Here is a 13,401-nt window from a genome sequence, read left to right on the forward strand (position 1 = left end):
AGTATTTCAAAAGAGAGGTTTTATATTAATACTAAATTATAATGAAATCCAGAAGAACATTTGTGCTTTATCTCTTCTTTCTTGGGGAAACATGTTTTACAACCACAAAGATAAACAGGAATTATTGTGGATGAGCAGGGTAATTGGTTTTTTATTGCAACTTACTCAACATTCACTTTTAAGGATACCATGTGAAATCCTAGGTAGAATATAGGCAATAACCTCTCCTTTTAGTTACCAGATTTTTCTAATCCCCTTTTTAGTTGAAACATCCTTACCACACCTCTTTTTAATTATATCCTTTTTATAAATATATCTGCATGTATACTTTTACACATATAAATATATTTGCAAATATACTTATACCTGTGTATACATTGATAATGTAATCAAACAGTAAATTTTATAAAGCTAAATATAAGTGCAAATATGGAAAAGGGAGGCATCATATGGAATAAACAGAGAAAGCTATTTTTAAAAATGGACGAATGTGCCTGGCCTAGAGCTGGTGTTCAAAAAATGACAGCTATAATTAATAGGCTTTATATCCAATCAGAAGACCATGGTCTTCTACAAGCTCAGTAAGGGGAAGGGCAGATAGAGGGCCAGGGGGCATCTAATGTACATTCAATCCCCAATAAAGTGTGATAAGTGACATGAAAATTATTTATTGAGGACTAAGGAGCACAGAACAACTATTTACAGCTTCCAAATCAGAGAAGACAGTTTCAAGGGTGTAACAGTTCACACTAGTCCAGAAGGAGACCAACTAAAATCTCTTGCAGTAATCCAGATATGGAAGGTGTAGACTAGGGTAGTGGCAGTGGAAACAGGAAGGACATTTTGAAGAATATATCAAATGCATGTCTGCTGAAACAGAAATAGATCCTGAAGTATTTTTTACTCTATTTTACTAACTCTATATTTACACCCAAATGCTTTCTGAATTTTTCACCCATGTGTCAAGGTCAAGGAAAAAGACAAAAACAAAATAATTTTCCAGTAATCACATTCTATAAATTGAAACCAGCTCAAGTTTTAAAATACTGACTATTTCTTATAGTGGGCCTTTAGCAAATCAGGTTTTTCAGCATTTAAGGTTCTGAATTAGGTAACTCTGTACCTTGAGTCACAACAGTTTTGACTCTTTGTTTGTATTAGGTAACCATGTGAATGGTTATGTTGTGTGTTATTAAGTACAAGGTGTGTGTGTGGGGGGGGAGAAGTAAATGTAGGGCAAGATTTGCAACTACAGCCACAGAAGAAAAAGACTGTAAGCGCCTAGCTTTCAGAAAATACCGAGAAGAAAAATCTTTTCCATCTTGGTCATTCTGATTATATTTTCTCTCAGGGATAAAAAATCTCACATTTACTTATTAAACGTAATCTTTATCCCTTCAATGTTCTTGGAATAGGAATGGACTGTCTTGAGGAAACTGTAGTTCACGTCAACCAAAAAAAATTATAGGGGAGTTCCCGTCGTGGCGCAGTGGTTAACGAATCCGACTAGGAACCATGAGGTTGCGGGTTCGGTCCCTGCCCTTGCTCAGTGTGTTAAGGATCCGGCGTTGCCGTGAGCTGTGGTGTAGGTTGCAGACGCGGCTCGGATCCTGCGTTGCTGTGGCTCTGGCGTAGGCCGGTGGCTACAGCTCCCATTCGACCCCTAGCCTGGGAACCTCCATATGCCGCGGGAGCGGCCCAAGAAATAGCAACAACAACAACAACAACAACAAAAAAAAAAAAATTATAGGTACAAAGATAGTCTTATACTTAAATGTATTGTTGAAAGATTCACCTGGAGTGGAGGAGATGGTTTTATTTTTAAAAAGAGAAGTGGAAAACTGGGAATGAAATGACTATATTTGTGTGTGTATTCTCACACATATGTATTCTCATACACAAAAATCCTTACACTTCTGTAAAATAGCAGCTTGTTTCATTTAGAAAAGTTACTTCCAGAAGAGTAACTTCTGTCTCTTTAAGGACCATGAGTGAAAATGGAAGTCACTAGTGAAATGGGACTGGCTGTAAACTGCTCCAATGAGATCCTGGGAATCTTGCTGAGAGAGGATATTCAGGGTTGGACTAAAACGTCAGTGGGAAGTGGAAGGAAGAAAAAGACAAAGTTAGGTAAGAATGTTTTTTTAAAAACTAGAGTGAATTTACTTTCAATTTTAAAGTAAAAGAATAGCAGAGTAAGACTCGGTATAAAATACAATTAGATTGAATTAGATATTACTGAATGTGAAATACTTAGTATCTTCTAATTCCCAAAAATATTTCAGAGATGTCTTTTTAAAATATAGCTTCAGGAATTCCTGCTGTGGTGAAACAGGATTGGAGGCATCTTTGGAGTGCTGGGACACAGGTTCGATCCCTGGCTTCGCATGTTGGGTTAAGGATCCAATGTTAAGTTGAAACTGCGGGTTGGATCTGATCCCTGTCCCTGAGCATCCAACAAAGAAAAAGGAAAAAAAAAGGGGGGGGGTAACACTATAGCTTCAGAGTAGACCAGGGTTATACACAATTTTACTTGCCCATCTTTAATATAAATGATTTTAAAATTCCATTTAACTTTAAATCCAGGGAAATCTATTAAGAGTGATGACCTGGTATAAAAAGTGGGGACCCATTTAGCTTTCTTTACTTTCTATTCTCAAAAACTGCCTTCGACCTCTGCGTAGTAATGGATATAGATTGTTGACTGTGGCCCACCTGCTTGTTTCAGTGTATTTTACTTGAGTACTTTTGCGATGAAATTTGGATATAAGGAGAACTAGGAACAATGGGTCTCAGCCGCTCATGCCTTTCTCTCACATAAAACATGTAAAATTTTTCACCTCATGTATTTTTCCTCTAAATTTCACCCCACCTGCGTCCCCCGTCACCGTTGTCAAAGTCACGTGGAAGCCAAGGTTGGGTGACTCTTCGCTGCACTTCACCCCGACGGTAGGTAACACATTCGAGTTTAAAGACAAGTAGGATACACAAAAAACACTGGAAGCAGAGACTTCTCAGAGACTGCTTTAGGCGAAGGGCGCTCGGAGCATCTGCCTTGGTGTGGAATGCCCGGGGCTCCTGTGCCAGGCGACCACCTGGACTACAAGCACTCGGGAGGGAAACGGGGAGCAGTGAGAAGATTTCTCAGGGAGGAAATTGCTCTCTGCTGCAGACCTCTTACAAGTTCCGCGTCCAACTTAATCACCTCTTGGCCCCTGGCCACCATCGCCTCCATCAGAGCGGACGACAAAAACAGTTCAGTAGCAATAATGGGTATCAAGGACAGTGTGTAACTGGAATTAGTACACGGTCGCAGCCCGCTCCCCCGCGGTCACGGAGACGCCAGGACTTCGAAGGGTACAGAGCGAGCCCGAAAGCACCCGGAGCTCCTGTTGCCCTGCGCTATATGTCAAGACAGTGAGCAACATCCCCGCGTGGCTACCACCGTGTCGAGCCCCCGGGGAGACTACAGCTCCCGACAGCCCCCGCGCCGGCCGCGCGCCCCCGCCCCTCGCGCGCCCCCGCCCCGCACGCCCCGGCCCCCCGCCCTCGGGCCTTAGGACGGGACGGGGAGGAGGGAGGGAGGAAGGGGCGCCTGAGGCGGGCGGGATTCTGCGAAGCGCGTGAAGCCTCGCTGGCGTCTGGTCCCGGAGTCAGACGCTGGCGGGCGCGGAGTTTCTCACGACCGGCGGAGCCCGCTTCTGTAAGTAGTCGCCTCAGGGAGCGCGGAACAGACACCGAAAAAGTTAGCGCCGCCGCGGCGGCCGCTTTGTTCTCCCGGCCCGTGGGGTGAGGCGGCAGCCCCTCCCCCACTCACCCGCACGCGGCGGCGGCGGCGGGTCTCGGACTCCGCGCCGGGCTGGGCGGCGGCCGCCGGGGCTGGGTGGTAAGTTGGCTGAGCGCGCCGCGAGAGGAGCGGGCGGTGGGCGCGGGGGCAAGCTGGGGCGCCGGCGCGGCCGCCAGATGGGGCCAAGTTCCGGCGTGGGCGCCGACGCCAACTCGGAGTCGCGCTCCACCAGCGACCACCGCGCCGGGCCCGTAGCTCACAGTCTGTTTCCACGTCCCCCCAACAAGCTCCCCACGCCAGTCCCGCGTTACTCAAGCTGTCGGATTTTGGGTTAGCCTTTCCCTTTGATTTTCTCCACTTTAGTTTGTAGTTGTCTTCAAGGGTGAGTCAACGGTGCTTAGAGAAGGAACGTAAGCCCCCACCCCGGTTTCCTGACTGTGTGTAGTTTTGCAAGTTGCAGCGTTGCTCCGAGTCGGTTTCATCCCTGGGAGCTTTTTCTTAAGATGAAACACCGAGAAGCGTGACTGTTTCTTCGAGCAATAAATATAACCACATACTATTAGATTGCCTGTTGGATATTTTATTTCAAGTCATCGCCGACAGCAGCATAGGCCTTGCCGCGTGCAGGCACGAATGTAAAGCGAGCGACAGCGTGTGTGAGACTTGCAGACTTTTCCATACACAGATTGATGGCTTGGACGTAACTGTCTCTTCAGCCACACCCATCCCCACAGGAAATAAGACTATCGGTGTCATCTTTGATTAGGAAGGATAAGTTACACCCTGAACTACTATTTTGTTCGACATAGCTTTAATGAGCTGTAGTCGTAAATGAAACGAAAATGTTTAAAATTCTGTGATTTGTACCCTAGAAAATGTTATCCTGTTCTGTTTCTACTTTGTACTTAAGGCTGCAGTTCCTAAAGTCTTAGCCGCTCTGATTTTGCTTAGATCAAGCTTACTTATCAACTTTAAGGCAGTGAGGGTGGGGAATACTTATGAATTTGCTGCTGAAGGCGCCCATAAAGTTCCTCGACCGAGGTCTAGGCCACTTTTACTTAATAAAGGAACGCTTTCCTCCTTTCCTGTTAGGATCTGGATTGAGAGTAAGCATGGACATTCAGTCAAAAAAAGTTACAAGTTTTAGTAAAATTATTTAAAACGTGTCAAAGAAAGCCTATGTTAGTTAAGTTTTGCTTCTTAGGTAATAGAGATGTGATAGGCCTGATCATAGGCGCTTGAATATTTGACAAGCCTTTTCCATCCTAAATTCTATAATTTAACTATAGCATTTAACTTTTTAGAATGGTTCAAGAATGTTGTCTGGTTAATTATCTTGAAATGAATTTTTTAAGCATCCTAGATTGTAATGAGTCTTAAATGTACAAATTTTATAAGCTTTCAGTTTCATGAGATGACCTCTTTAAAATAGCAGTTTCTCTCTCAGTGGACTGTTTTTCATCTAAACACTGCCACACACGTGAAAAAGAGCTAAAATAAAGTTTTTGAATATTAAATTTTTGAAATTATGTAACAATTTAAAAAATATACAGAAAAAATGAATCAATGGACATGGTGTTTTCATTTTTAAAAAGGCATTCTAAAATTGATTAAAATATTACCATATTGGAGTTATCTGCTCATTTTTAAAAGAAACTAGTTTTACAGAACTTAATATTTGGGGAAATTATTGGCTACTATAATTTTTATTATGTCTGTGACTCATAATCTGTGCAGATAGTACTTTTGAGTTTGATTATGTAATTCACACTGAACTTGTATGTGCTCCTCTAGAGCAGTTGTCTTGTTAATGAAAAAACTAGAGATACTGTACTTAGTTGTTTTAATTTTAATTTCAGTGTAGAAGAAAGTTTTCTCCACTTGTGTGGTTAGGTTATAGTGGTCATATGTAAGAAATTACTCGTTGGGTACTAGGCAGTCAGATTTCTCAGATACCACTGGTGCAGAGAGGTGATGAAAATATATCAAGCTCAACATAAATTCATACAGCAGTGCCAGACTGGCAGTCCATATTCTTATTACTGGATAAACTTTTCAGGGCCTAAACAGAGAGCAGGCTTGGTGTGCTTTTTCTATACTCTCTCTGACAATAGAAAAATGAGATTTAAATATCCCTGGTCAAGGTGACCAGAATTTTAGCAGCAGTAATTTAAATTTAGTTGAGTGCTGAGCTCTTAGGAGGAAAAACATTTATATTAATCTAAGGTAATAGATTTTTGAAAAGAAATATATAGATATAGGGATCGCCACAAACTATGACTTTTAATAACCACCAAAATAATTTGATTTTTTTATACAACATGCAAAATAAAAGCAACATCAGGATTATTAAGCAAAGCCAAGCCTGTGTCAGGTAGAACATGGAAACTGACTTCAGGACACTGGTCAATATTGCATTTAGAGGCCACACGCATTTTTACATACTAAAATAACATAGTACATATCAACAGGAGAAAAAAAGACCCTACATTCATTAGCATTCCTAGCACACAGAACTAAATTCAACCAGGAACACCTGTTACTAATAGGGAGTCATGGTAAATATTATGCTATTCTGAATAGGAAACACATTTTACCTCTCCACTTTAGGCCTTACTGAGTACAAAAAAGATGCTGGCTATACTAAATAAATGTGCTTCCTTTTGAAATATTTACTAGCTGGATTTATTTTGCCTTCCTAGAATCCTCTTTGCTTCTCTTTCTGCTTCCCTGACTCCTACTTACCCTGTAGATCTTAGCTTCCTTAAAGGTGCTTTGCTTGTGACTTCAGTTGAAATTAGGTCCTCTCACTATATTCTGTCATGCCACTTTTCATAATTTTGATTGCCTTATTATTTATGTGACTATTTGTTTAGTGTGTATGTGCCACATCACACTATAAGCTCCAGAGAACACAGTATCCATGTCTATTTTGTTCACTGCTGGACAACCCCCAGAGTCTCTTAGAACAGTCTAGCAAATAATAGGCACTCAGTAAATATTTGTTGAGTGAAAATGCCGCCATTAGACCTTCGTATAATTAGAAGCTTTTCTAAGAAATGAGATAATGTACATGTTGGAAGAGTTGAGGGAGAGGGAGAGAAAGGATAGAACAACTTGTGATGTTGCCATGAAGTAACCCTCAGTTAAGTCCCCTGACCTCCAGGGCCTTTGTTTTTACCTAATCTGTAATAGAAGGGTAGGTCAGGCTCAAGATCCTTTTAATATGCCATCTTTTGATACCATTCAACAATAGTGACATTATGTAAGCTCGTTTGAATGGAGTATGTGACAGAAAATTCCCCAAAAGGATATTTGAGGTGTTCCAAATAAACAGAAATGCTTTCCAACTCATAATCATTAACAAACTTATCTACTTAACATGTAATTTATAAAGTGTAAGATGTTACTGATGTCTCAGTTTTCTGATTGAAGCATGAAGGTAAAATTAATTAGAATAATTGTTGGAGGTAAAATTAAGTGGTATGAAGGAACATGGGCTTTGGAGTCAGGGAAACTTCACATAAAACCTAGTTCCAGGGAGTTCCCGCTGTGGTGCAGTGGTTAACGAATCCGACTAGGAACCATGAGGTTGCGGGTTCGATCCCTGGCCTCGCTCAGTGGGTTAAGGACCCGGCGTTGCCGTGAGCTGTGGTGTAGGTCGCAGACGCGGCTCGGATCCCGCGTTGCTGTGGCTCTGGCGTAGGCCGGTGGCTACAGCTCCAATTCGACCCCTGGCCTGGGAACCTCCATATGCCGCTGGTGCGGCCCTAGAAAAGGCAAAAAGACAAAAAAAACCCAAAAACCTAGTTCCATTATTATTAGTTATGTAGTTGTGGGCAAGCAACAGCTCTGAAACTGGTTCCTTTTCTGTAAAATAGAGTTAAACAAATCTAGGGTCATAGCAAAGATTTAATGAAGTATCATCTGAATTACAGTGTTTAGTGTAAAGTAGGACCCTGATTGATAATTCCTTCATCTAATTACTGTGAAAATTGCCAGAACTTACTGAGCACTTATAGTAAGCCAGGTACCATTGTAGCTACTGTATGTGCAGTAGCACAGTCCTCCTAACATCCTGTGAAGTAAGTAAATAGTGCTGTTATCTTCATTTTACCTCTATGCTCTGCTGTGATACAGAATAAAACCAGTTATTTTCTTAACCCCTTTTCAAATATTTGAAGACTGTTACTCTATTTGGTTTTGTTAAGCATATATTTGTTACATAACATTGTTTTCACCTTTATCTGGATAAATATTATTATTTTTTTAAAGTCAATACAGCTCTTAAAAATATGGACCATAAAAATTAATACAAAGGTAATGTATACTGACTAGCAACCAGTATACAGATTGAGGCTGACATGTTCTCCGTGTCCTGGGGGTTTAGGTTTATGTTAGTTCTTTTAGTCACCCATTATATTAGCAGCTCCTATTAAATTCTTGGGTTGATAACTCATCCATTGAACAGGGTCTAAGTCAGCATTTCTCCATTTCTGTATTGCATTTAACTTTTTAAACTAAATGCAAAGCTTTACACTCCTCATTGTTACAGTTCGCTTGAATTTTAGTTTATTTCTCCTAATTGTACAATCTGAGGATTTTAGAAGCACATCTTCTACAGCTTTATCATCATGTAAGTAATCAAAAACAATATGGGGCCAAGAGCAGAGTTAGAAGGGACTCCCCTAAAGGCTTCTCTCCTGAGTTGGTACAGAGCAGCAAACTTAACCAACTACACTAACATCTAATGCACACATATTTACAAAAATAGCATGGAATACCTTCTTGAATATGGGTTCTGCTGGAATACACTTGGTTTTTTTTCTGTCTTTGCCAATTGTGTGATCTTAAGCAAGTACTTTAATCTCTAAGCCAGTTTTCTTAACTGTAAAATGGGTTATTGTGAGGCTTAAATGAGGAAATTCATATAGAATGCTTAGAACAGTGTCTGGCAGATACAGATCATTTACTGTGAGTTGTTACTATTTTCTCCATCTAAAAAGGCCAATCATGTTTTTCCAAGGTATAAATGTTGTTGCTTTGGGATTAGTTGTTCTGTTTGAATTTATGCTGACATCTAGTGATCATTTTATTTTCTAGGTATTCAAAAACCATTTGCTGGGAATTCCCATTGTGGCTCAGCCAGTTAAGAACTCAACATAGTGTCTGTGAGGGTGTGGGTTCGATCCCTGGCTTCATTCAATGGGTTAAGGATCCAGCCCTGCTGCAACCTGCGGCCAACATAGGTCACAGGTGCTGTTGGGGTCCCTCGTTACTGTGACTGTGGCATTGGCTGGCAACTGCAGCTCCGATTTGACCCCTAGCCTGGGAACTTCCATATGCTGCAGGTGTAGCCATAAAAAGAAAAAAAAAAATTTGCCTTCATAATTTATTCTCAGATTTGACTAAGTGGTTAATATTAAGTTTATATGTCTGTAGTTTCTGAAATCTGCTTCCTCACTCCTCTAGCCCACAAAACTTGAAGCAACTCTTATCTATCTCCAGGCCATGTTTATTTCTCTCTTTCTGAGCTCTGTCTCCAAGATTATAGATGTCAGCTTTGTGATTGCACTAATTGCTTTAGCAATGTGGAATGGATTGTATCTGGATCCAGAGACTTGCACTCATGAAAGAGTGTTTTAGTCTCTCTTATTCACCAGGCTCAGGTTTCAGTTCTCAATGCTCTTCTACAGCTTTAGTTTAAAAACTGAGAGAAGGTAAGCAAAATACAAGTTGAGCAATTCTGCCTTCTCTCTGTGCTCTCTCAACCTTAACAACATCCTCTCTGAGCAGTGATTCTCTCAGTTCCTTGTTCTCTTTGAGAAATAGTCTGTTATTGTGGAGACAGCACTTGGTTGGAAAGTATGAAACTTGGGTCCTCATTCCCACTCCACCTCTTAATAGCCATGTGATGCTGGGCAAGTTACTTTATCTGCTTGTGCTTCAGTTGTCTTATCTGCAACAATAATAATATTTGCCCTGTCACATTTCAAAGAATTATCATGAGATCAAGTGTATGAAACATTTACAAGATGTTAAGTGCTGTGCAATAGAAGATGGGATAAAAACTATTTATTTGAATGTAGCTCTAAAAATTTTTCTCTCTTAGCCGTTTTTTCTAAGCCTTAGTTTTTCCTGAGCTTTCTCATTCCTGATGTTATCTATATGTTTTTGCTTTTCTGTTATGTTCATCCTATTTTATTTAGTCCCATTAACTACTCTCGGAAAGTCATTTCTGCAACCGCACTGGATGCTTCATTCTTTTTTATCATTAGAATTGTTTATAGGTATATAGATGGAATATAAGTAGAAAGATCTAGCTCTTGTGAGCCTTTCATTTAGCCAAAGGGTCCTTATGTAAAACTGTGATACAAATGTAAGTGTGCTTAGTGTTCTCTTTTTCACTTTTAGAAATTTCTTATGATGAGGTCACTTTCTCCTATGTTGCTGTCATAAGTATGTGTTTGGTACCTCTTTTTGTGCCATATAACTGTGTTTAGTATATGCCCTCTTGCTTCCTTAGTTTTCTGAAAGAAATATGTCTACAAAGCAAATCAGGAGTCATGTTTTGGCAGAATTAGACTTTTAATATAAAAAAGAATCCTCTTGTGTATGTTAAGACAGTGTTATACATTTTTTGTCAAGTGGTATATTATTTCTATGACAGTGTTACTTTTACTATTCTTATTTGTTTTTTCTGTTTTTGTCGTAACTCCATTATATATTTGTAGAATAAAAGTATTTGACCTTCAAGTTTCAATTATTAGTGAGGATACAAGGGGTATTTATTTTATTTTTTTATTTTAATTTAATTTTTTTTTGAGCAGGAGGCTCTCTCTGAAATAATGCCTGTAGGAAAAATGGCTCTGATAGCTAGACCCAAAAAATAGCTATCCATTAAGATTTATTGGTGAATCATAAACGTACAAGCAAAGTTATTTTAAAAAGTATAAGGATCTTGCATTTTTAAAGTAATGTCAAGTGAGTATAAAATATTAAAAGTTTTAAAAAATTTCTTCCAGGCTGACTACATTTCAGAAAGCATCAACTTTTTCTCAGTGGACTCATTCGTCAAATGGAACATGCCTATACTATTTTAAAAAGCTTTGTGCTTAATCCTGGAAAAATTAACTGCCCCAAAATGAAAATGAGGACATTTGAGAAGGTGGTTTAAGGCGTGGACCTTTGGGAAAGCATCCCATTGATTCAGTGAACCAAAGGATAAATACTGAATAGATTAATCCTAAACACTTAACTATTTTTTACCCAGGAGGATTTCATCTTGACAGAAAAACTTATTCATTATGTATTTTCTGAAATTAAAAGAGAGAGACAAGAATAGACTTAAAATAGATGAAAATGTTTAGTAAATAAGCAATGTCAACTCTCTTTTGATGAGGATACTTCAGTGATGTTAAGTCTTTTCCAAATCCCTAGCTGTGGCTCTAAAAACAAGACTCTTTTTTGATGGGACTGATATTAAGGGAAGTAGGACGTTTTGTGTATTCAACTCACAGTTGTAGAACTTGCCATCATCAGCATGAGTGGCTTAAAAGAGGAAATAAAGAAGCTTTCAACTAAATCCAAAAGTACAGTCATTTTTCTGCTACTGTGATTTTAAAGCCTCTTCATAACCATTGAAAAAGAGTTGACAACTGTTTTAAAAGATTAAAGAAAGGCAGATGTCTGCAAACAATTCTCCTCCATCAGCCCAGAAGTCTGTATTACCTGCAAGTCTTCCTGCTGTGCTTCCAGCTCCTTCTCCATGTTCAAGTCCTAAAACAGGACTCTCTGGGCGACTCTCTAATGGAAGCTTCAGTGCGCCGTCACTCACCAACTCCAGAGGCTCAGTGCATACAATCTCATTTCTCCTGCAAATTGGCCTTACACGAGAAAGTATTACCATTGAAGCCCAGGAACTGTCTTTATCTGCTGTCAAGGATCTTGTGTGCTCCATTGTTTATCAAAAGGTACTGTGCCTGCTATTTATGTCAACAGTTTTTCTAATTAATATTGTTTCTAATGGCATTTCTATATATTATTCATGGAACAGTGAGTTAACACAGGTGGATTAATCAATGGTTTATATCTTTATTCTGAGCATTTGGGGGAGAGTCCTAACAGACTAAAAAGCCTAAGGTCTGAAATTTCAGTCTTACCAACTGGAGCCTATATCCCAGCTTTAAAATACTGCTTTTTCAGTCTGTCTCTTTAAGAGCAGAAAACTCATTGTAAAGTCAGGGGACTTAAGAAATCTCATTTGTTTTCAGAGAAAACAGTCGGGAGGCAGAAGGCACAGGCATCAAGGTTGCTAACCAAAATTGGGACACAGCAGTAGCTGAGCCCAGGTCCACACCTTGTTCTTCCTAGGTGCCCTGTGTTCCGCCCTTTTGTAGACCCCCTTCCTTCCCTTTAGATCCTGATTTTGCCTAAACTACCAAAGGACCACACTCTATGTCTCTTAAAAAGGTAAATGAGCTTTCAACATATATTAGAATATATGAAAATTTGAAAACAGAGTGATTTTGTTTCCCATCCACCCACCCACTGCCCTACTATACCATTTTAAAAGGAGTCTTAGCTAAACATCTTTAATAATCTTGATTTGATAGATGAGCTTATATGTTCTATATTTTATCATCAAATTGTGTATATAGGTAGTGTGGATTGGTTACATGTCCTTTTTAATGGACCAGGCCTGTGTTTCAAATAAATTAGTATACTTTATGTTTTAAAAAATCCTATCAGTAAGAGTTACATAGATTCACACTCTAGTCTTTATTTTTTATTTTATCTTATTTTTATTTTTTGCTTTTTAGGGCTGCACCGCGGCGGCACATGGAGTTTCCCAGGCTAGGGGTCTCATCGGAGCTAAAGCTGCTGGTCTACACCACAGCCATGGCAACACCAGATCCAAGTCGTGTCTGCGAACTACACCACAACTCATGGCAACGCTGGATCCTTAACCTGCTGAGCAAGGCCAGGGATTGAACTTGCAACCTCATGGTTCCTAGTTGGATTTGTTTCCATTACACCATGACGGGAACTCCCACGCTCCTAGTCTCAATGTTTTTGTTTTAGTTCCTTATGCTTTATATGGTCTGTCATTATCTTCTGATGTAGAAGAAATTAACAGTTGAGAAAATGTTATTCGGTTTGTGAAAATAACCCATGTCTCCTGCATGTTAACAGTGACTTATCTATCTAAACGTGGCCTGAAGTAAGAGTAGATTTTCTTTTGTAGAGCTATTGAACCATATATGTGTCTTTAAGTATCTTTGCTTTTAATTTCTCTTTCATCAAATGTTACCAGAGGTTTTTATAAATACTTTTGCAACTAGGTTTTTAATCTAAAGGTAAGATTTTTAACTTAAGTAGTTAGTAACTTTAATATTTGTTTTATGTGAGCCCATAGAAATTCATAACTAATATTTTGGCAGAGTCTATACTGTTCAGTTTTCAATCTTTGGAAGTTTTACTTAGTTCTCATATGGAGGCATACTGATTTTCTACAGGATTATTTTAGAATTAATGTTACTTCCTCATTAATACAGATGTAAGAAGTGGGTCAGATGGATCAAGTTCTTGGGAAACTAGATTAAAAATCATAA

General features: G+C 39.4%; 1 protein-coding gene across 7 annotated transcripts in view; it reads left to right on the forward strand.

Moving 5' to 3' along the window:
- Positions 2,041 to 13,401, forward strand: part of PRKD3 (protein kinase D3) — a 108,463-nt gene continuing 97,102 nt past the window's right edge. For 4 of the 7 annotated variants that reach the window (XM_013996212.2, XM_013996211.2, XM_013996209.2 and 1 more), the window contains exons 1-2: positions 3,519 to 3,703; positions 10,813 to 11,760. In XM_013996212.2, coding sequence (XP_013851666.1) covers positions 11,473 to 11,760 — 288 coding nt within the window. In that variant the 5' untranslated portion in view covers positions 3,519 to 3,703; positions 10,813 to 11,472. Of the gene's footprint in view, positions 2,131 to 3,518; positions 3,704 to 3,867; positions 3,887 to 10,812; positions 11,761 to 13,401 lie in introns of those variants that run through there. The other 3 variants (XM_013996210.2, XM_021087628.1, XM_021087629.1) reach the window with 3 other exon arrangements.

The sequence above is a fragment of the Sus scrofa genome, chromosome 3 (genome assembly GCF_000003025.6).
Source record: "Sus scrofa isolate TJ Tabasco breed Duroc chromosome 3, Sscrofa11.1, whole genome shotgun sequence".
NCBI classification, from domain to species: Eukaryota; Metazoa; Chordata; class Mammalia; order Artiodactyla; family Suidae; genus Sus; species Sus scrofa.